We start from the raw sequence: 21,774 nt of genomic DNA on the forward strand, positions 1-21,774 counted from the left end.
CCCCCCATAAAAAAAAACCTACCACCATTGATTGGAAATTAACTACCATGTACCAATGAATGGAAAGAGACCCTGGTAATCCTACCTACCCCAATATCTCCACATGCCAAAGTCATCCTTGTTGAATTCTAATCCCCCATCAAGCACCCAAGGTGGGAAAGTGAGGGTCATTGGTAATGGTCTCCTCTCCTTATATATATATATATATATATATATATATATATATATATATATATATATATAGCCCACCATACTTTACTAGTTTTTATAACACTGCTAAAATCCTTTGCGAGCCACAGCTTAAAAGGTGAGGCTAATGGGGTTCTTTTATTAGTTCTCCCAAGTTCTCCTACATTTATTAGATTAATTTGACTTTGATTTCATGGGTGTTTTTTTTTTGTTTTTTGTTTTTTCAATGATTCTGTAGCTGCTCCTTCATGATTGGACTGTTCCATTTCCTGGGTTAATTGGATGCTTCTGATATGCACTCTCCCCTTGTTTTGCTTCTGGGAGTTGTGGTAGATGGGTTTGTGCTGTGGAAGCAAATTATCTAATCTCTGATCAAAGTTTCTGATCTGTTATGTGGAAGATGAAATGAGCTCTCTTTGATTTCCAGAGAATATCATCATAAAAGAATCAAATAAGTTATGTCCTTGAGTTTCATTCCTCTTTAGTTTCAACTTTGTGGAGATCTTGCAATTCAAGTTCACACGCTTCTTAGATTTATCCAAGAATGAGGTACATGGACAGAAACGGTTTCCGGGTGTGCGATTTTCAACTTATCTAATCTTTGATCAAAGTTACTGGTCTGTTATATGTAGCTGAAATGAATCTCTTCGATTTACAGAGAATATTATCATGACAGAATCAAAGAAGTTACTTCCTTGAGTTTCATTCCTCTTTAGTTTTAACTTTGTGGGGCTCTTGCAATTCAAGTTCACACACTTCTTAGATTTATCCAAGAATGAGGTACACGGACAGAAACGGTTTCCGGGTGTGCGATTTTGGGGCTCTGCTTGTCATCTTAACATGTTCATGCTTTCTGAGGACTGCTTCTGGAGACCCGCGAACGGCCTCCGCCGGTCAGTTCTGCGGCAACAGTTCGTCGCTCTCCGGTTCTGTCTTCGCCATCAATTTTGTGCCTGCCATGGACAATCTGAGCTCCGCAGTTACGAGCAACGGATATGGAACGGCAGTGATGGGGCAAGCCCCGAATGCTGTCTTCGGACTTGGCCAATGCATGGAGGACCTGAATCCGACAGACTGTAAGCTTTGCTTCTCGGAGATTCGGTCTCTGTTACCGAAGTGTTACCCTAACACCACTGGTAGGTTGTATCTTGATGGATGCTTCGGAAGATACGCGAATTACTCGTTCTTTAACGACGCAATTGACTCACTGGATCAGAGTGTTTGTACTACCGGAAATAACAGCGCGAGTCCGAACGATTTTGGTAAAGCCGTGGGAGCAGTGATCGGCAACGTGACCACAGAAGCGATTCGGAGCAACAAGGGGTATGCGGTCGCGTCTGCGTCGGTTGCGAATACGTCAGCTTACGCGCTTGCTCAGTGTTGGCAGAATCTGAGTCAGTCTCTGTGCAGCACTTGCCTGAATGCCGCAGCGTCCTCGATTGTGTCGTGCCTGCCGGCCGTGGAGGGCCGTGCGCTCTTCGCCGGTTGCTACATGAGATACTCGACGAAGCTCTTCTGGAATGTATACCCAAATGGATCAGGCTCTTCAGGTTTAATTTACTCCTCTTCCACTATTTTCAGCTTTTGTCCCCTAAGCTGGTGCTTTTCTCTTTCCACTAAGTTTATTGTAAAATGCGTACATCACTAACTCATATTCCATGATTTTTATACACACACTGATAGTACCGAATAATCTTACGGATTATGTAGTTTAGTTTGAGAAAGAACTTTTGAAATGCATTGTTAATGTGCTCTTCATGAATCCTGATCGGCAGCGAGTAAACTCGAACATGTGAGAGATCAGAGAAAGAACTTTGCAAATTTACACATGATCTGTCTCTTAACTAGAATTTAATGTTGAAATTTGGATTTTGACAAAATCGAAAAGTCCGGGTAGCTGTGTTAAGTTTGTTAATTCTTACATGACTAAGCTTTTCGACCATTTAAAAAATATCAGAACATTTTTCATGTTTTACTTGTTGATTTCCAGTGGTTGTACTGAATTGTCATGCATGCTTAATCTTATGTAGCTTTTTAAATCGCACAGTTGTTACGCTATCGATGAGAGTTTCTCCTAATTTGGTGAGAAATTCCTGAAAATTGTTTAATGAGTTGCCTCTCTCTTTTTTCTCCTTTTCTTTTCCTCTTTGTTGTTCCCTCATGAGTTGTTTATGCATGATCTCATCAGAAACAACCATTTATCTCTAAAAGCTTAAGTAATCGGAGAATAGTATTTTTATGTCATATATTCGACACTGCCCTCACATTTGGACTCGAGACTTTTTGATAGACTCAAAGTGTGAACTTACAAAGTTGAAGGAAATTTTGAACTCGGGATCTCATATTGTGACTTAAGCGGCCAAAGAATGGTGTTTTTGATATTTATATTCAACAGAAACATGCGTACAAAACATGAGAAGATTCAATTGTTGGCACCACATGTTCTTACAATATATTTATAATTCATTTTGGTTAGAGTAGCTATTTTGGTTATAACATTATTTCCTTTTTATATTTTAAAACTGTCAGGAACCAACAATGTTGTTTGGATAGTAGTGGGTTCTGTCCTCGGCGTTCTTTTCCTTATTTTTGTGATTTTGGCGTCGAAGAAAGCATTTCTCTGGAGAAAAGCAAAAGCTTTGAGAGGTAACTACAAGAACACGGTGAAACTCGGCACGAAATGCATATATTGTTGTTGCGTTCCTTTATGCTGTTTCAAATTATACTGCAGATATGTACAAGGCGGGAATTCCTGCAGCGATTTCTCAATCTAGTTTAACTTTCAAGTACGAAGATCTAAGAAAAGCTTCAGGCAACTTTAGCGTGTCGAACAAACTTGGTCAAGGGAGCTATGGGACAGTATATAAAGTACATATAAAGCTAAATGCCGATTTTCTTTGTTTTTTGTTTTTGGTTTTGTTTTTGTTTTTGTGTGTGTGTGTGTGTGTGAGAGAGATTTTGTCTGTCGACAGGCCGTTCATCCTGACGGAAAAGAAGTTGCTGTAAAGAGGCTGTTTCTGAATACAAGACAGTGGGTTGATCAGTTCTTCAATGAAGTTAATCTGATAAGTCAAGTTCGGCACAAAAATCTGGTTAAGTTGTTGGGCTGTAGTGTCGACGGCCCCGAGAGCTTGCTTGTGTACGAGTACTACGCTAATCGAAGCCTCGATCTGTTTTTATTTGGTAATTCCACTCTTTTGTGTATTATTTGGCACAGGTCAAGCACGTTCTTTACGGGGTTACTTTTGGTGCTTTGACTGTCAAAAGCGTCGAATCGTAAAAACTTTAAGCCATATTGAGTACTTGAGGAAAAGATATTCTTAAGAATTCGCTAACAAAAGTGTCTAATAGAAGATAATTTTGCTACTTTTCAAAAAATAGCTTCTGAAACCGATTCGTGCTGTTGCAGATGCAAATCATGAAAAGAATTTAGGGTGGGAGCAGAGGATTGATATCGTTCAAGGCGTCGCGGAAGGACTTTCGTACCTGCATGAGGAGTCGGAGACCCGCATCATCCACCGAGACATAAAGGCCAGCAACATTCTCTTGGACGACAAATTCAAGCCCAAAATAACAGATTTTGGCCTCGCCAGAGCTTTCTCCGAGGAGAAGACACATCTTACTACCGGAGTCGCCGGAACACTGTATGTTTTCTCCATGTTCTTCTATGTTAACTACTGTTTAAGTTCAGACATAATCTTTTGAAATTAACCGATGTGATAGTTGTTTAAACTCCCCAAATCACCACTAATTGGGGATTCTATAAGAGTTATTAGTTCAAATGAAACGAAAAACAAACTTCGGTGGGTGCAGGGGTTATTTGGCACCTGAATATGTAGTGCATGGACATCTCACGGAGAAGGCCGATGTATACAGCTACGGTGTGCTGGTTCTTGAAGTCGTGACGGGGAAAAGATGCGGAGGTTCAATAGGATCACGCGCAGGGCATCTGCTTTTGTCAAAGGTACACTTATCTACACATGCCTTGTTCATTTATGCGACAAGCGTATGTCATAAAAGGTGACCATAAACCGAACATTTCGCGACTTGTTTTTGATGCATTTTTGCTTCTACTGTCCTCTCCCTTGCAGGTATGGAACCATTACAAGAACAATACGATAGAGGAGATCGTGGACGAGGGAATCTACGAGGAGAGCGCAAAGGAGGACATAATGCATCTCATCCAGATTGGTCTATTATGCACGCAAGCCAACCCGGGAGACCGGCCCACGATGGCGAAGGTGGTGGAGCTGCTGAGAAAGCGGCGGCACGACTGGGAGCTTATATTAAACGACCCGCCGTTTTTTGACGTCGAAACCGCTGAAGATGTTGACGACGCGGACGTCTCGCGGCTGTTGTCCACAAGCTCTGCTCCAAATATCTCCAGATCATCTCTGTCTCAGTTTGGTGGAAGATAGAAACAGAAAACCGTGCTCCGAGTTTTACAGTACATATCGCGGATTGAGCTAGTTAATTGTGTTGCTTTATTTTTCACTTAACTCCATCAAGGCATGCATTTCACATGAATACATATATACAAACTGGATTTGATGTAAATTCTTTGCTTGCTGGTCCAGATAAAGAGAAACTGAATAAGTGCGGGTAATTCGTGTAGTTTGTTTGTTCCCATAACATCAAATGCACCACAAAAAGAACAAAAGAACTTGTCATGCAAAGAAAATGGCGGATGCAAGAAGTGAACATGAGATAAACATCCTTTCTTCTTCATTATTGACCGCTAGATGTTTGCACAGCAGACGCAAAATAAAGCGAATGCGGATTGTGAATCACATGAGTGTTCTTGATCTGGAGATGGGATACTCGAAGCTTCATTCGAGATCAGTTCAGTTTCAGATACCAATGAACCAAATTATACAAGATATTGATGTACAAAAGAAACTTGAGCTTCTGCTTGTGCTCTTTATTGCAAATGAAACAGTTTGCTTTACAACAATCACTTTTCTTAGAGAAGCTGAACAAATTCCGACCAAAAAAGGGTCGAGCTTTCGCAAGTTCTACATCACAACTGTTATAATAAGGAGAATGAACAGGTACAGAGACTCTGTTCTTCTTTTTGCTGTAAACAAGACTCAAAATACAAATTTCAAAGTTCAAGCGAAGACTTGGTAAAGTTGCTTCCACCAGCATCTTTCTTCTTTTTCTGCTACTACATCCTTAACTCTGCATAGTCTCCTCAGTTTAATCAACGCAATTATCGACCGATAAATTTACTCCACTAGTTTCAGTCTTGCTTTCTGCTGTTCCATAACTGCTAACAAGACTTTGAAAAGGTGTTTTTTAGACCACCATTCTCTCAATTATGGAGTAAACTTAAGCCAAAAGATTTAAGTGAGCTGTTGAGTCATGGAAACAGATGTCCGCGATCCAACTTATTGTGTCATTTATGAGAAAAATTGTTGAGACTGAGATGAGGCATCGGAGCCGACAGGAGGAAGGAAGCGCATGAGGAAGCTGGAGAGGGACCATATGCAGATGACACCGAGGATTTGGAGAACGGCCAACAAAGCACCCAACGAGTTGCTTATGGCTACGGTCTGCGACGTCGCCTCGACTCCTCTAATTGAAAAGCTGAGAGCTGTCACCAACTGAGCTGCTCTGTTCAATTGGTGCAGTCTATATACCTGAACAGAAAAAAGAAAGAAGTTAAAAAAGTGTCACAGTACCTAACAGAGGCAACCGAAAATTAATCACTTGAAATTTTTTTATTATGCAAGGGCTATAATTAATGAGATCATGCAAGAGGTCCGATACCGCAAAGTGATAAGATTAAAAGAAGCAGTTCCTCATCAGTGCACACACCACGGCAGCATTATTTGGTGGCATGAAATGCTTTGCCACGCCACCTTTTGGCACGAAGGCAGCTCAGTGATACACATTAGCACCCTTCACATGGCTAACTAAGGCTTAATATCCTGCGCACTACAATATAATCTTACAAAGACTCTACCCAATCAAATTCCAATAATTATTTCTAGTTCGCACATTTAGGTGCTTCATTCTCACATTCCCTCTCCATGTTTCCTTTTCCTTTGATAACTTTTGACACTAGGGACAAATTCATATCAACAGGGCGAATTTATTGAAGTCACTAAAACTCTTCTTAACATGTTTACTCAAAGTCATCAGCAGCAGTAAAAAACCACTGAAAAGTTTAAGAATCAGAAGCTGAAGAATGCAAGCACAACATCCCAGCCTACATTTTGTAGATTAACAACTGGCGACTTGCTCTGCATTAGTTCAATTTAAACCACCAGTCATTTTAAATAAAAAGAAAGAAAGCCAATTACGCTAGCTGACCTGAAAGATGATGGGAATAACTGGCCAAGCAGGTGACCTTTTATACCGCGCATATTGCTCGAATGCAAATTGTACAACAAGCCCAACGAGATAAGGTGCAAGAGCAGCTGAAGCAGCTGGGCCCGTCCAAGGCCAAACCAGGCCCATAGTCAGAAGAGGTATTGTGAGGCTAAGTGCCAAGATTGCAACAGAAGATATAGAAACCCGATTCTGCACGTTTGAGCCAAATAGATTCTTTAGTGCTACTTGCTGTGGTCTCCACACAAGATCAACTAGAAGAACGAAAATCGCAACCCCGCCGTAAAAAAGAGCTTCGGTAAAGAATAATATGAGAAAGTCTGCGCATAGACAGAAATTCACAGAATACAACGTATTAACTTCATTATTTAACCATCGAAAAGGTGAATTTAAACAGAAAAAAAAGAAGTACACATAATTTCGTAGCTCAAATTGTTTACAGCATGTGTTTGTCGGGCTACGTAAAGGGGAAAAAAAAGAGAGTAAAGTCATAAAAATATCTTAAATGCCTATATGCACTAAGTTAACAGTATTAACACATAAACCCCAGTCAGAAATAGAGTTCCCAATTCTATATTTACAACTAATACCAACCGAAAATTCTCCATTGAATTCCATGCAGAACAATTCTTTTGATGTAACAGTAGTGTCTGACTCTCCGATAACAATGTCATTGACCACTTCTCATCACAATGTTATGAAATGATTAAGAATCACTAGAATATAATATATGCTGAAAACTTGTTTAGTAGCCGAAGTTTGGGCCTGGAACAAATTTAGTCACTATACCGCAATCAACGGTCTTTGAAACCAAACCATGATAACAGCTAACCATCCATACTTAGCGCAGTTGGCTAAGAGCTTAACAATTGGTATCCGAGGTCTCAAGTTCAAAGCCTAGTTGCTTCATATTTCTAGCTGAGTTCATTCTAGAAAATGAACAAAGCATGTAGCTTGCTACCTATCTCTCTCTCTCAAAAAAGAAAAACAAAATCAACGTAGGCATCGATGTGTTATATACAATTGGACTGTGTCTACCAGCTAATGACTTATGCTTCTAATGCCAAGAACGTTGGCAGTCAGAATGTCCTTCTTGTGAGACACATGAGTTTGTTAAGTGGGATTTAGGAGCAATTGAATGCTCCAAGTCATGTTAGGCACACACAAGGACGGTCAGCGCCATCTATGTTTGTTTAAAGAGAAGTACGAAAAGGGCCTTGTCGTTACACTTTGTAAACTATTGGCACTTATTTTCTCGGTATGAAAGTGCAAGGATCAAACGGGTACTTGATCCAAATTACAAGGCCTAAAAATGTACTTTAGTCAGAAATAATTCTATAAGCAACAAAAAGGCGATAAGCTGATAAAGCAAGTTAAGCTTACTGAAAGGATAAACGAAAAATAAAACTACAGTGGAAATTAACAAAATATATAGAGGTAATTGTGAATAACACAAAAGGCGACTGACCCGTTAATAGGGAGTCCTCAAATACCGCAGAAAGTATCTTCCGCAAGTAAAGTGATGGAAATACAAGAAATGCTACCAGGACAGTTGGACCTATAAACCACACCACTTTCGGCGCTTCCTTGATTTGACTAGCACTAATTTCCTCCCTCTTTGGGTCAGAGATACCATAGAATGAGATGAAACCGGATTTCCCCGCAGTTCTCTCACTAAGAAGCGAGGCACTGCTTGTAGGAGAGTGATTTTCAACAACATACTCAAACTTTTCTCCCTCTACAGTATCTGAATCACATTCAGTAAATGACGATTCTCCTTCAGAAATAGCAAAAAGAACCACTCGTCCGAGCAGAAAACCAACCCTTCGTTGTCCTGCTTTTCCTGCATAAAGAGGAATATATAATACTGCTTATCAGAAAAAGAAAACAAGTAATACATAAACATTGCCCTGGTGTCTACAAAAGACTGGGGAAAGATACCCTTTATATTACAAATTTGTCGAATCCCAATTTTTTGTCCATGAGAACAACACCGTGATCTCAATCCGCACTGAAATGTAGAGATGTTAGTAATTGCAGTGAGAATTAGTGTATATTTGTTCACTGTTACTAAAAAGCTACAAGGTGGAAACAATTTGAATGGAGTAAAACTGCAAAAGAGTTACGATCACTAGAACAAGTATATTCCTGGGACAATGTACAAAAGACAGAAACAATGGAAAACACGAGGACATATCATACATACAATTCGAAGTTGTTGCATAGTCCATCAAATTATGTTAGTTGTAGAAGGAGCTTTATAACATAAGAATTTTAATCTTAGTATGGCAAGCGCCTATAGAGTATAAAACAGGACAAATGCAACTAATAGCGGAGTTTTTACGTTCCATCGAACCAGTTAAACTTAACCGATTCAAAAGGTTAAATAATTTCTAATTCACAACCTTAAATATACACCATGTTCTACTTTAAAAATCAGCGAAAAAGCATCAACCTTACCTGAATTATGTCGCATTTTGAAACAGAAATATGAACATCAAATATGCTAATTTTACCATCCAATCTTATACTATGTTTGACATATTAATAAAATTCTCACAAATTTGACAAATTAATGTAACTATTTCTAGATTAGGTTGTAAAATCGAAACTTTTTTTAAAAAGTTAAGGTGCTCATTTCAAAATTTGCTACAATCTAGACACTTTTGACCCTCAATAAACTTCAAATTTAGCCACAATACCAGTCCTGTTACTAGAAAAAAAGGAAAATTCTACGCGTAATCTTAGAATTATTGAAGTAAATACCTTTCGATTTAATCCGCGAGGAAGCTCGGAAAAATCGGATTTTGCGACGATTTTGAGGTGATTGGCCTCGATTCTCTGCGGAAGAGAGCTTCTTATGCTAATCTGGGGATTGGTGGGGAAGCTGTGGTGCATCGTTGATCACAAATTTGGGTGCTTTTGGAGAACGCGAAGGGGAAGGGGTAGGGTTTTTGCGTGGTCTACGGTTGCAGTGGGAGGGGAAGAGGAGGAAGAGGTTTTCGGGCCCAGTACACCGTCGTCAATATGTTGCGTGAACTTGGTTCAGCACGTAAGCTATGGACCAAAACCTTTTAGAAGGGTTCCTTTAAAGAGGTAATTGCCCACATGGGCTATACCGCCTCTAGTTATCTCTGAACATAACCTCTGAGCAAACGGCAGAGGGTTTAGTAGTTGATACCCGAGGTTTCAAGTTTGAATTCTAATTGATTTCACATTTTCAGCTGAGTTTTTTTTTTTTTTTTTTTTTTTGAGAAAAGGTAGAATGCTACCGCTTCATTCATAAAGAAAGTAAATTTAGCAATGGTGGGAAGCAACAAGGCTTCCTGAGCGAGGTGAAAAAAAAAAAAAAAAGGCCAAGTTACAGTTCTAAGAATTGTTATAAAATCTCTGAATTCGCCAAGTTACAGTTCTAAGAATTGTTATAAAATCTCTGAATTCGCCAAGTTACAGTTCTAAGAATTGTTATAAAATCTTTTAGTGTCCCATTGGAGAAAAAGAAGAAGGAAAAAGCTATCAGAAGAGAGAGAAAAAAACTATCAGAAGAGAGAGAGAGAGAAAAATTAAGGTAAATTTTAATCTTTGATCATTCGCATTCAAGGATTGTTTTGCGAATTTGAATATTCAACTTTATTTGAAAATATTTGTCTTAATGTTGGTAACTGGGTCATGAGCACTATCAGAGCCTATAACAAATTTGGATCGATATAATACTATTAGCAAACTTGCTTCGAGATCTGATAGTCAATGAATTATATATAGTCAACTTTATAGGCGTGGTCAACCGAGCTAGACCCTAGGTCGACCAAGGGACAACTTATAGCACTTATAGACTCTACTCTCTATTTCTATTGACCCTCTATGCGTTAATATACAGGGTAGAGACCCTATAGGAGATTATCTGCATGAGGGGAACGATCTACTATTTACCAGTGATGATATTGCTATTTTTTAGAGGTATTGGTTTGTATAGTGGAGATATAACTTAGACTGCGTTTGAGGGAGTGGACAAATAGCGTATCCTAATTGAAGAAATAGCAAAAAGGGACCATCTTGGCTAAATAGCAAAAGAAAATATATTCCAACCAAACGAGAAAAATAAAAAAAAGGGAACCATTGGACTTAATAGCAAAAAAGGATCCGCCGCGATTAAGATAGTGAAAGGGGAATGTGCTGGCTACACAACTAAAGGGGATTTATTCCAATTGAAAGAAAAAAGCAATGACAGAGAACTATTTCGACTGAATCGTGAAATCGGATTTGTCTCGACTAAAGTAGCATAAAAGGACAATCCAGACCGCAATAGCTATATAAGATATGTTTCGATTGTGAAAAAACCAATGATGGAAAATGTTATAACGAGCAATCCTGAAGTGACACATGGTGTTCGGAGTTGGATGTTATTGAGTTGCCGGTCCATCTTGCCTTCTGATCGTAGTGTGTGACATAACTCATTGACGGCATATCCCTATGCATCTTGATATAAATATACATGATTATTGGAGTATTGTTAAGTCCTTAAGATTATAACCTAATCACATAAGATGTTTATATATTTATTTTGTATATAAGATTAAATGGTGGACTTAAGAGTAGGTTTTCTGGTGAGATAACATTGTCTATAGGTAGTATACACTTCAGTAGTAGTAATTCATATCACATTATTATTATTTAAATATTGCACACATATTAGACATTCTATTGCACAACTTTGTGATATATCTCTGAGGTATTAGTAGGCGTTATTATTTTCTTAAGCTTTGCATATTTATTAGACTAGAATTTGTATTTCAAATTTGAATGATATGGAGATACGCTGACCACTGTTTAAATAGAGAAAATTTGAATCACAATATAAAAAACTAAATTATTATTATTAAGAATTTGAGAAAAAATAAAAATATATAAAAAAATTTGAGTAGTGTAACCGAATTTCCGGCCAAAGAGCCAAAAAGGTAGAGGGGAAGAGGAGTTGAAGGGTCCCCACGGCTGACGTGGTGGACCCGGTTCAGCCAAATAAGAAACGATTACAAATACCTCCCAATGTCGGATAATGAGGAAAACTTAGCGAAGCGCCCAATTTATTACGCAGGGAAAAGGATCGCACAATGAATCGCGTTCTCTGATAATCGGTAATCACATTTGCTATGCCTCTCCTTTTTTTTCTTTTTTCACAATTTTCCTTATGATTAGATCGGTGGTGTGTGATCGAACCAATTCAATCTAGCAACATATCGTTAGTTTTTTTTATTTTTTTTTATTTTTTATTTTTTTTTACCGCAACATGAATGATGAGGTTGCTTGCAACAATCCACAGCAGCTTGAAAATTATTGCGCATGTTGTGTTTGATGTAATTCCTCTGAGGGATTTTTTTAGTTTTATCCCTGTTCATTGAACCAGTGTACCTTTTGAGCGATTTTGTAGTGGTAATTCACTAATTTATCATTCTAATTAGTGGGGTGATAAGATTGTGTTGGATTTGTTACAATGTGATTGGACTACAATGAGTGGATGTAAAAAAAAAAAAAAACCAGTTTGAATTTGCATTTGTGAAATTTCAATCTAACCAAGAACCATCAAATCTCGGAGAATGCCGGAAAATGATTCTTCTCCTGATTTATTCGGTCAGTTTAAATTTCGATATGTTCATAAGTAAATTCTCTACTTTAATGCCCTGATCGATTTACGTACACTCATGTTGCGCTAAAATTCGACCTTTAGGTATCTTTCTGTTACTTGCATTTGTCTCTGCCTTTCAATTTCTTTGCTCTCCGTGTTCATGTGTGTCGACGGTCCGCTAATGGCGCCAAGTTTTTAAAAGTGCAAATTTAGCTATCACGGTCTTTTGGGAACATCCGAAACATCGACAATTAGGGATTTTTTAGTTCATAGAGGCGTCATATACATGCGTCTTACCTCGTGTTGGTGATTTTTCATGATAAACACACTTTGAATATACTAGTTTTGGAAGCATACCATCTTAGTGCATTGGGAAATATTATGTGGGAACAGATTCTTTGCTCGTTGTATTAGGTTTTCTGACACGTGTTTCGTTGCTGTGAGATTTCAAGGTTATTGGTTAGTAGCTGGTGGAAAGAAATTACTCGCATATTGTAATGTGGCTGTGAAACTAGTTACAGTTACTTGTACTGATTTTATGGCATTCATTTGCTGCATCTGTTGATCGCCCACTTTCATGCCTTTTGGGGTTCATAGAATTATGTTAATTCATTTTAGAAGTAGAGTGCTTGGTTCTCAGAGCTTCAATTTAGCACACTGTAGTTAGCACAGAAGTTTCTTTGTTACTCTAGCTAACTAAAATTGTCTCTTTAAGATGTTTCTATACCACACATGGATCTCAGATGTCGCCGTCAATGTGACAAAGTTTTTATTTTACATGTTTGTTGGTGATGCCGTACTCAGTTACAAAGAATATGATGCCATTCTAGCGAAGTTAAGCATAAAAGTTCGATGCTTAATTGACAGGGGTTTTTGTCCTTGCCAAACAGTAGCAACTTAGTGGAGTTAAAGCATATGCTAAAGATGCTTTAGAAGCCGTAAGACTTAATACAAATATTGTATTTGTGAACTTTTCTCTGTGTCTCTTTCTTTCTCTCTCTCTCTCTAGAAAAACAAAACTATTCTGTGTCTCGAAATAAAGTGGTGAGAAAGGTATCGTTTCTTGGATACCAATCACTGAATTTATACCTTTTGTCAGTTTTTCCTAGTGATTCTCTACCTAATTTATGCAGTCTGTTGGATGTTAAACTTTCTGGTTACCTAAAAGTACACTGATTAATAAATCTTTAGCTTGTGGATGTTGTGGCCGTTTCTTTGCCACTTTCATCATACTAATCGTAAATGCTTTTTTCGAGTAGCTTTGGACCTTAATCTATATTAAGAAACAAGAAGAAAATTGGATATTTATTTTGTATTCATAAGTATTTTGTATTGTAAATGCATCGTAGTATCTTCTTCGACCAGCATGTGTTTGCTATGATTGAAACTATGGTCCTGATATCTTTCATTTCTGATACTCTCTTCATTACTGATAGAGCCAGTACTCATTTCACAGAATATTCAGTCTCCAAATCTGTAGTTAAAATCTGTAGGATTCCTATGCCTAATTTAATTTTGTATCTTTAAGGCTTCTTTCCTATTATATACTTGGATAATCTTACAACCATGCATGCAAATTTTTCTAATCTTGTTGTATATCATGTACAAAAGTAGGGGAACATATATATAGTTCACAGTTGCTTGTATAGAGGAAAGAGTGTAATTGAGAACATCAAAACTCATAAGCATTTGGAAATTGGAACTTAAATTAGCACACATACAAAAGAAATTAAGAAATATACGGCAAAAGGAAAAAAAAACACACACTGAAATACACATCCCCCTCTCTTCACATTTCAAATTGTAGAACTTGAAACCAAATCAATGCATTTTGTGTAAAAGAATCATTTGGTCATGATCCTCGATTAAACACGAGACGGCAATGCGTCGACCGGGACAGTGTGCTTCGAATGGCTCGACCCGCCACGCTGGCTCCGCCCGCCCTCGCGCACGCTGTTGTCGGCGAACCGGATGCTCGAGATGTGGTAGTTCTTTGCCCTCTCGTGCTCACTCCACTCGGCAAGGTAGTAGTCCTCCGCTGTGGCGCCCGACTTCGGCGGCAGCAACATGCTGCCCCACTGCGGGAAATGGATGAGGATGATCAGCAGGGTGCAGCAGAGGATCATGATGCCCATGTAAGTAATGCCGTCTTCTGTTAGGTATTTCGATCCCTTGAAGAATATCACCTGCGTTACCACCGCACCAACGTTTCCGCCGCCTCCTGTCATCCCAGAGATCAGCCCCAGCGACCTGCGGGAACACGCACGATCCGTCAGATAAATTTCCCGAGTAAGTCCATATCCTGTCTTTAGATTCATCACCTGAACAATCCATTTCTGTTCAAGTGATTTTATGCCATTTTCAACACTCTGGTAGTGATGATCTCAAAATGCGCAAAGTTTGAATAAATTTGGGCTTTTGCGCACTCACATATATATGTATGATTGTACAGTTATGCTGCGCGTGTAACATTCCACTTGCATTCAGAATATTTGAGTATTATCCAGTTTATGAGTGGATGCGATTTATATCCGTCATTCGTGTTCGTAGAATGTTATGGATGCAGCATTTTTCGATAAATATATTTCCGTACATATATATATATTGTTACCTTCGTGAGATGAAGGGGACGACGCCGAAGGTGAGGCCGCAGGCGGCCTGGACGAAGAGGGAGAAGAGGATCATGACCACGATGGCGCTGCTTAGTGTCCCCATCTTGCCCAGCAGGATGCAGAAGATGCCGCCGAGGGTCTGCATTACCCACAGCCCCCACAACCGCCCCCGCATCCCGAACCGGTCGGAGAGCCAGTCGGAGAGCAAACCCCCTCCAGGCCGCGAAATGATGTTGGCAAGGCCGAAGCTGGCGGCGATTATCCCTGCGGTGCGGAGATTGACGCTGAACCGGTCGTAGAAGTACTGCGCAATGATGTTGTCGATCGTGAGCTCGACGCCGAAGCAGTACCCGTAGGTGAGCGCAGTTATCCATCCCCGGTAGTTGGTCACGGCGTGGTAGAACACTTTTGCGAAGCTGTCCTTGGGCTTGTCCCCGGCCTTCTGCAGCTTCCGGAAGTTCCCGTCCGGCATGTCCTGGCCGAGCGCGAGCAGGAGGATCGCCGACACCGTCTGCATGAAGCCCGGAATGAAGAACGCGATGCGCCACGCGGTGAAATTCGTGCTGCCGATCTTGTGGATGAGGTCGTAGACGAGCGGCATGATGAGCTGCGTGGCGCCGCCGCCGAGGTTGCCCCAGCCGCCCGCGAAGCCGTTGGCGATGCCGACCTTCGGCGGGGAGAACATGGAGCTCATCCAGAACTGCGTCGACACGAAGGACGCGAGTGAGAAGCCGGTGAAGAAGCGCGCGAGTAGGAAACCATTGGCCGAGCGGATAACCGACGTGTAGTAGACGGCCGGCGTGGTCACGAGGGTTAGCGTGCCCATGGCGAGACGCGCGAACACGGCCCCCGACACGGAGGCAATCCCCGCGTTCCCGATATCGGTGGCGGTGAGCCCGAGGTTGTCGCGGATGAGGGGGAGGAGCGGCGGGGCCGCGAACGTCGACACGAAGCAGCAGAAGAAGGAGAACCACGACAGATGGAACGCGCGCATGTGCGGCTTCGCGAACGAGAAGAGCCAGAACTCCGTCGCCTTGTGGTCGGAGTCCACGGGCATCTTGAAACGCGTCTCCGTCGCCATGCCATTAGCGTCGGTCGATGCCGCAGTCGCCGGTTGCTCGATGCCGAGAGGATAGGATATCTTTTCGCCCCCCTCCATGTTCTAGGTGATCAAATAGAGGAGGGTGAGGGTGCAACAATCAAAAAGAAGGATACAAAAGCTAAAAGGGATTAATATTGAGTTGGTGGTAGTAGTGATATTGGTACTAGTGTGGCATTTATTGTTTGATAAGGCGATGCTAACTATGGGAATCTAGGAGACTTATCCCCTTGTAGAGTGTTGTGAGAGGTGTGAATGAAGAAGTAAACAAAGAGCAAGTAGCAACAAGTTGAACAAATGAGAGAAAGAGAGAGAAGGGAAATTGGAAAAATCAGGGGGGGGAGTTATTAATTTGACTTGACTTTCTGGTGATCTCCCTCCAAAGTTGTGAGAGGGTAGAGGGGAAGAAATCAGGGAGGAGGAAGGTATCTGTGTCAGCCTGTCATGTCACTGTTAACCAGTTTGAGTACACATGAATCACAAGAGAGAGAGAGAGGGAGAAATTATTGCTCCCACCGAGTGTAGGAGTACCAGAAACAAACCACAAATAGTCTAGTTGGAAGACGCATAGCAGACAGTATGGATTAAGATCAGAATTTCAACCTTAGTGTGTATTGAAATTTGCAGTTGAAGTTTTTTTCTATGTTTAGTACGTATAGGTTCTTAAAAGGTTTTTAAGAGTAGGGAAAGTACAGAAATAAACATACCAATCGTGGAGGCCTCAAAATTAGGATTTTAATCATTACATGTGCTCGGTGACATTCAAAGACAAGTCTATAAAAAATTATAAATTTTAGACATCACTTTCCTATGAATCGAGCCACAGCCTTTTTTTCTGTAATTGTGATTGTTTGAACTACTTGATGCTTGTCTGAGTAATAGATTATCAGCTTAGATTTTAGTCGCAAAAAAATTGATCAACAAATAGTGGGTGCGGTGTGTAAGATGTAATGATACGAGGGATGGAAATGGATCTAGGTTAATGGAGCTCCCGCTCAAATCTGCCCTGAATAGGGTGGTGAGAAAGGGCTAAATAGGGACTAAATATAAGGAAAAAAAATAATAACCTGCTCTAAATTCCCTCCGATCCGCTAAGGAAATGGAGTGGGAGACAGAAGAACCCTTCCTTTGATCCTTACCAAATTCGGCAAAAACACGCTCCCGTCCCGAATTTGCACCGACTCTGTTTAGGAAACGAGCAAGAAGTGGGGGACCCCTTTCGCCCCTGAATCCTCCCTGTTTGCATCCCTGAAGGATACACTGGGTGCAGGAAATAAGATATCTATGGGGAGAGCTTTCCTTTGACTTTGGAATCTTAAACAGATCTAAGGCTCATTTTGACTTCGGGATCCCAAACAGCTCCACGGGAAATTTAAAAAAAAGTTTTTTTTTAAAAGCTTTTTATGCAGATTCTACCATTAAATAAGGGAATCTTGTAAACCACATACTCTTACTATTGCTTTTTATATTATTAATTACTAAAACTATGAATGCGTCTACCCCTGTTGGCCTGAATCCCTGATACTCCATCAGGGGTTATAAGAAGGTAATGGGCACTTACATCCATGTGCTATTGTCATTTTTTATTAAGGGAAAAAATTGCCTTGGACTTTAGTAGCTATTATACTTAGTTACTTGAACTTTAAAACATATTATATATATCTATATAGTAGAACTACTATACTTTTGGAAGTACAAGAGTTTTGTTACTTCCGACTTTTAATTCTTAGATTAACTTCTTTGACCATTTCTGATTTTTGGATTAATATTATTATCTTAGAGAGACCACTCAATTCTAGGGGGACCACTATCATCTCGACCATACAGTCCTTAATTCAAGGGCAAAAAAGTCGGAAGCACCATCTCCTTCATACTTCTAAAAGTATAGTAAATTCCTAAACCCTAGACTGTGTAGAGTTTCTATAGTTTCGGAAGCGTAAGAGAGTTGGTACTTCTGACTTTTTGGCTCTTAAATCAATAATTGAACAGTCGGGATGATAGTTATCTCCTCTAAAGTTGAGTGGTTCGTTTAGGGTAATAACATTAATCCAAAGGTCAGAAATAGTCAAAAGAGTTGATCCAAGAGCCAAAAAGTACAAACTTTTTTATATTTTCAATAGCATAGTAACTCTACTTTCTTATATACACACACGCACTTTTAATTAAGCATCTGAAATCCAACGGCTAATTATATCTCTTGACATTTTTATCCATTTTCTTTTTTCAATGCCAATTATTAACAAAATTAAAAGAATTTGAAATCCGGTGATGACGATTGAAATCAATTGATAGTTCATAGAGATTTTTATAATTTTTTAAAACAATCATGTCGAAGTTCAAGTGAATGATTCTTTAAACTAACTAGTTGAGCTCAATCTAAGGTGCGCTAGTAAAAAAAAAATACAAGTCTCTATCTATAAACGGAAAGGGTAATTAATTATGGCATGAAATCATGATTTTAGGATCATAATTTTGTTAGCCAAACTCCTATCCTAATTCTTCATTTAATATAAAAGAATTATAATTCCTTTCCAATTTGAATACTTTTAAACTATCTATTGCAAAATATAAAATAATCAACTTTACTTTAAAAAAAAAAATAGTATAGCAAGTTCATTTGCTTGCTCAACTTTTGCAACTACACAAAAACAAATGTTGTTTTTGCAATATCAAAGTACACACTCTTATCTGTCAAATTTATTTATAGTGTTGCAATTTGCAAATAACTTCATTAGATTTTTATTATTATTATTATTATTATTATTATTATTATTAGCATCTTAACAAGTTGGCCTGTAACTAAAGATATTAGTTGCTTGGGATTTTGGTAAGTTTAATAGGGAATAGCAAAATATATGATTAAAAGGTTGAGTCTACTTATTGGTTTGGTTAATCTGTCTCTAGAACAAGTGACAAAGAATTTGGTGGTTGGTACTCGAGGTTCCAAGTTCGACTCCTAGTTGATTCGAACTTGATTCCGTTATAAGCTTTCTAAAAGGCTGTTTGATAAAGTACCAATAAAAAATAAAAAATAAAAAATAAAAAATAAAATAACATGATAATGACATCCTCATAATAGCTTTTTGTTAGCATAAAACAGAGACAGTAAATTAGTGCTCCAACTTTTAGGCTTCAAAATTTCATTTTTAACTTTCATTCAAAACAGAAGCTTAAATCTGAGGGTATGTTTGGTTCATGATTGGATTAAGAATAAAAAATAGAATTGAATTGTTTTAGAATGGAAAATAGAATGACGACTATTCAAAAGTGTTTGGCTCATTATTGGAAGGAAAATCGGAATAAGAATTCAAAATTTTGAGAGAGGATTTTGATTAAGAGAGAGGGGAGTGATGAAGGGAGAGGAGGGAGAGGTGTTTGTGAGAGAGTAATTTTGATTAGTTTAGTTCGGAATGAGCCAAATTAATTGGACCATAAATGAATTCGATAATATTTCTATTTCTGAGTATAAATCAAATTCTAACTTCTGCAAAACAAACGACGGCTATCGAAATCAATAAATTTTTTTTCGATCTTACAAATCTAAATTAGGTGAACCGAACATGCCCTAAAAATTTTTGGGACTGCAGAATCTCATAGTAATAACTTCAAACTTCAAACTTCAAACTTCAAACTTTGTTTGATAGTTTTAATCAAGAAGCTGGTGCTTTCATAAAAGAGGTGTGACAATGGGGGGTTTTTCTCCAGCTGTAATGCTCTATTTCCACTTGACATGTTGCCCTTCTATGGGTCCAAGTGTGGAAAAAATAAAAAAAAAAAGTGTGGAAAAAAAAAAAGGTGACATTTGAATATTAGTACATTAATATAAGTCTCCTTAATTTTTGTCCTTCAAACCCTTCATGTGGGTGACCTTCCAAGTTCATCTTCGTCCCTGGGACGCGGTACATCGATTGATTAGACTTTTTAGCATGTTATATTCAGCTTCTTTTTTTGAATCAATTTGGTACGAGATTGATCTTTTGAATAATACAGTAACGGACTCAGTTTATATTCTTATATTCACTATTTATTAACTCTTTGCGCATTGTGTTGTAGCTTTTTTTTGAATTGTTTGGTGTTAATTTGATTTTTTTGAGTACTTCCTGTTTGATTGGTTTCAAGAAAAAATAGTTTTTTTTAAAAAAAATTTATTTCTAGATTGTATGTAAAATTAGTGTTTTATTTTTTTATTTTTCCTCTTTTAGAAAAATGAAAGCACTAATTTTTTATAGAGTATAATTTTTTTTTTTAAAAAAAAACTTGCTTTCTTTAAAACAAATCGATCGAATAACTAATCTCGAGTAACTTTTTCTTTCATAATTTTTTGGAGGAAGCAAATATCTTCTTAGCCAACTGTGCTAACAAGTGTAGTTGATGATTCTAAAAGGGATAATTGTCTATTTATCTTTCAAAACTTTAGAAATATTTTATTTACTCATAATTTTTTTTCTTTTCAATATATTCCTTATATATTTATCCGTTAATCCAAAATATTCCTACAGTTATCATTCGTTAAGTTAACTTAGGTTCAACGTAAACTAAATATCTAGCAGAGTTAAAAAAAAAAAAAATCAAAATGCTTCTTTCGCTCTTATCAGCAAATAAGAAATGTTGGTGATAGCGGAATGGTATATTTAAAAACACAAAAAATTTAAATATTTTTTGTGTCCCTAACTTAAGGGCAAATAAGAAAAGTTGGTGATAGTAGAAGAATATATTTAAAAAGGTAAAATAGTAATTTCATTGAGATAATAATTATTGCTAATAGTTTAACAGAATTTAACTCTAGAAATATATTTAAAATAGGTTGAAACATAAAAATAGTATTTATAATATTAGCCTTTTTAGATAAATCAGAAAATTAAAAACGTTTTAGGGTATATAAACAATTGCCCATTCTAATAATAATCTTAACAAGTGATATGCTCTCTATTAGAGTAGCATATGAGTAGGGATGCAATCGGGCGGATCCGGGGGCGGGAGGGTTCCCCACCTCCTGCTCCATTTCTTTTCGGAATGGGACGGATTCGGAGCGGATTATTTTTATTTTATTTTTAGCTTTCACTAACCGCCCCATTCGGGGCGGATCAAGCGGGAGCAAATTTTTGGCGGATTTTTGACGGATCAAGACGAATTGAAGGAAGAAAAGTGTCTCTTGCCTGCCGCTCCATTTACTTGGCAGTTCGGGACGGATTCGGAACGGATTATATTTTTTTTATATTTCTTGTTCCCATTTACAGAGTTACAGTCCCATTCGGAACGTATCGGAGCGGGAACTCTACCAACTTGGATCTATTTGCATCTCTACATGTGAGGTTGGGCCCAATTGTTTATTCCACCATTTATGTATCTCTCTCTACTTTTGTATATCATATGAGTGAAATATCTGTAAAACATGCCAAACAAATAAAAAAAATATATATATCTCCCCCAAAATCTTCAAAAACTAAGATACTAAGGGTGATAAGGAAGTGTACTTGCAGGTCCTAATCAATTATTTGAAAAAATTATATCGAACCAGCCAGTTCGACTGAGCCGCCCGTGACGCAATCTATAAAGCGATTTGATTCAATTTTTTGAACTGGATAAGTTAAAAATCACTTTGAACCATTCGACCTGATGGTTCGACTATCAAGCTAATGAACCAGCCGTCGAATTTTTTTAATCATACTAAAATTCGACGGTTTAAAATCAACTTAGGTGACTTTATTTTCTACTAATATAGGCTAGTTTTATGAGGTGTGAAACATGAAAATTTATACCTATTTAATTCGTTCTACAAATCATTATTTTATAATTAAGTATTATATAATTTTACATAATAAAATTAAAAATAATAATTAAATATTTATGATGTTACGTTGAAGTCATTGGTTCAATTAGTGGTCGATTCGATGGTTGAATCAGTGATATTTGACCAA

At 38.3% G+C, this 21,774-nt stretch overlaps 3 protein-coding genes across 5 annotated transcripts; 1 reads left to right on the forward strand and 2 right to left on the reverse strand.

Annotated features, from left to right (window-relative positions):
* On the forward strand, window positions 80-4,803 carry LOC109717259 (cysteine-rich receptor-like protein kinase 2). Of its 3 annotated transcripts, XM_020242932.1 has the most exons (9): window positions 181-307; window positions 428-738; window positions 848-1,739; window positions 2,719-2,835; window positions 2,921-3,057; window positions 3,162-3,372; window positions 3,599-3,833; window positions 4,003-4,153; window positions 4,281-4,803. In XM_020242932.1, the coding sequence occupies exons 3-9, from the start codon at window positions 965-967 to the stop codon at window positions 4,605-4,607; spliced, it is 1,953 nt and encodes a 650-aa protein (XP_020098521.1). In that variant the 5' UTR covers window positions 181-307; window positions 428-738; window positions 848-964; the 3' UTR covers window positions 4,608-4,803. The 3 variants fall into 3 exon arrangements, with proteins under 3 accessions (XP_020098520.1, XP_020098521.1, XP_020098519.1); XM_020242931.1 differs by lacking the exon at window positions 181-307 and adding an exon at window positions 80-173 and having other exon boundaries at window positions 428-1,739; XM_020242930.1 differs by having other exon boundaries at window positions 428-1,739.
* On the reverse strand, window positions 5,078-9,513 carry LOC109717260. The gene is made up of 5 exons (XM_020242933.1): window positions 9,292-9,513; window positions 8,467-8,536; window positions 7,994-8,368; window positions 6,508-6,845; window positions 5,078-5,831 (listed from the first exon to the last, which is right to left on the reverse strand). Exons 1-5 carry the CDS (start codon window positions 9,421-9,423, stop codon window positions 5,592-5,594), a joined length of 1,155 nt encoding a protein of 384 aa, XP_020098522.1. The 5' UTR covers window positions 9,424-9,513; the 3' UTR covers window positions 5,078-5,591.
* Window positions 13,834-15,934, reverse strand: LOC109716894 (high-affinity nitrate transporter 2.3-like). The gene is made up of 2 exons (XM_020242497.1): window positions 14,757-15,934; window positions 13,834-14,395 (listed from the first exon to the last, which is right to left on the reverse strand). The coding sequence occupies exons 1-2, from the start codon at window positions 15,914-15,916 to the stop codon at window positions 14,011-14,013; spliced, it is 1,545 nt and encodes a 514-aa protein (XP_020098086.1). The 5' UTR covers window positions 15,917-15,934; the 3' UTR covers window positions 13,834-14,010.

This window comes from Ananas comosus, linkage group 11 (assembly GCF_001540865.1).
Source record: "Ananas comosus cultivar F153 linkage group 11, ASM154086v1, whole genome shotgun sequence".
Taxonomy (NCBI): domain Eukaryota; kingdom Viridiplantae; phylum Streptophyta; class Magnoliopsida; order Poales; family Bromeliaceae; genus Ananas; species Ananas comosus.

Bases quoted from the DNA above. Each gene is read 5' to 3' on its own strand.
- LOC109716894 (XM_020242497.1), bottom strand. From the start codon at position 15,916: ATGGAGGGGGGCGAAAAGATATCCTATCCTCTCGGCATCGAGCAACCG. The intron at 14,396-14,756 runs GTAACAATATAT...GTGTTCCCGCAG, and splicing joins GTCCCCTTCATCTCACGAAG to GTCGCTGGGGCTGATCTCTG.
- LOC109717259 (XM_020242931.1), top strand. From the start codon at position 965: ATGAGGTACACGGACAGAAACGGTTTCCGGGTGTGCGATTTTGGGGCT. The intron at 3,058-3,161 runs GTACATATAAAG...GTCTGTCGACAG, and splicing joins GCTATGGGACAGTATATAAA to GCCGTTCATCCTGACGGAAA. The intron at 3,834-4,002 runs GTATGTTTTCTC...CGGTGGGTGCAG, and splicing joins ACCGGAGTCGCCGGAACACT to GGGTTATTTGGCACCTGAAT.
- LOC109717260 (XM_020242933.1), bottom strand. From the start codon at position 9,423: ATGCACCACAGCTTCCCCACCAATCCCCAGATTAGCATAAGAAGCTCT. The intron at 8,537-9,291 runs GTATTTACTTCA...TCTACATTTCAG, and splicing joins CTCGCGGATTAAATCGAAAG to TGCGGATTGAGATCACGGTG. The intron at 5,832-6,507 runs GTCAGCTAGCGT...TTTTCTGTTCAG, and splicing joins TTATTCCCATCATCTTTCAG to GTATATAGACTGCACCAATT.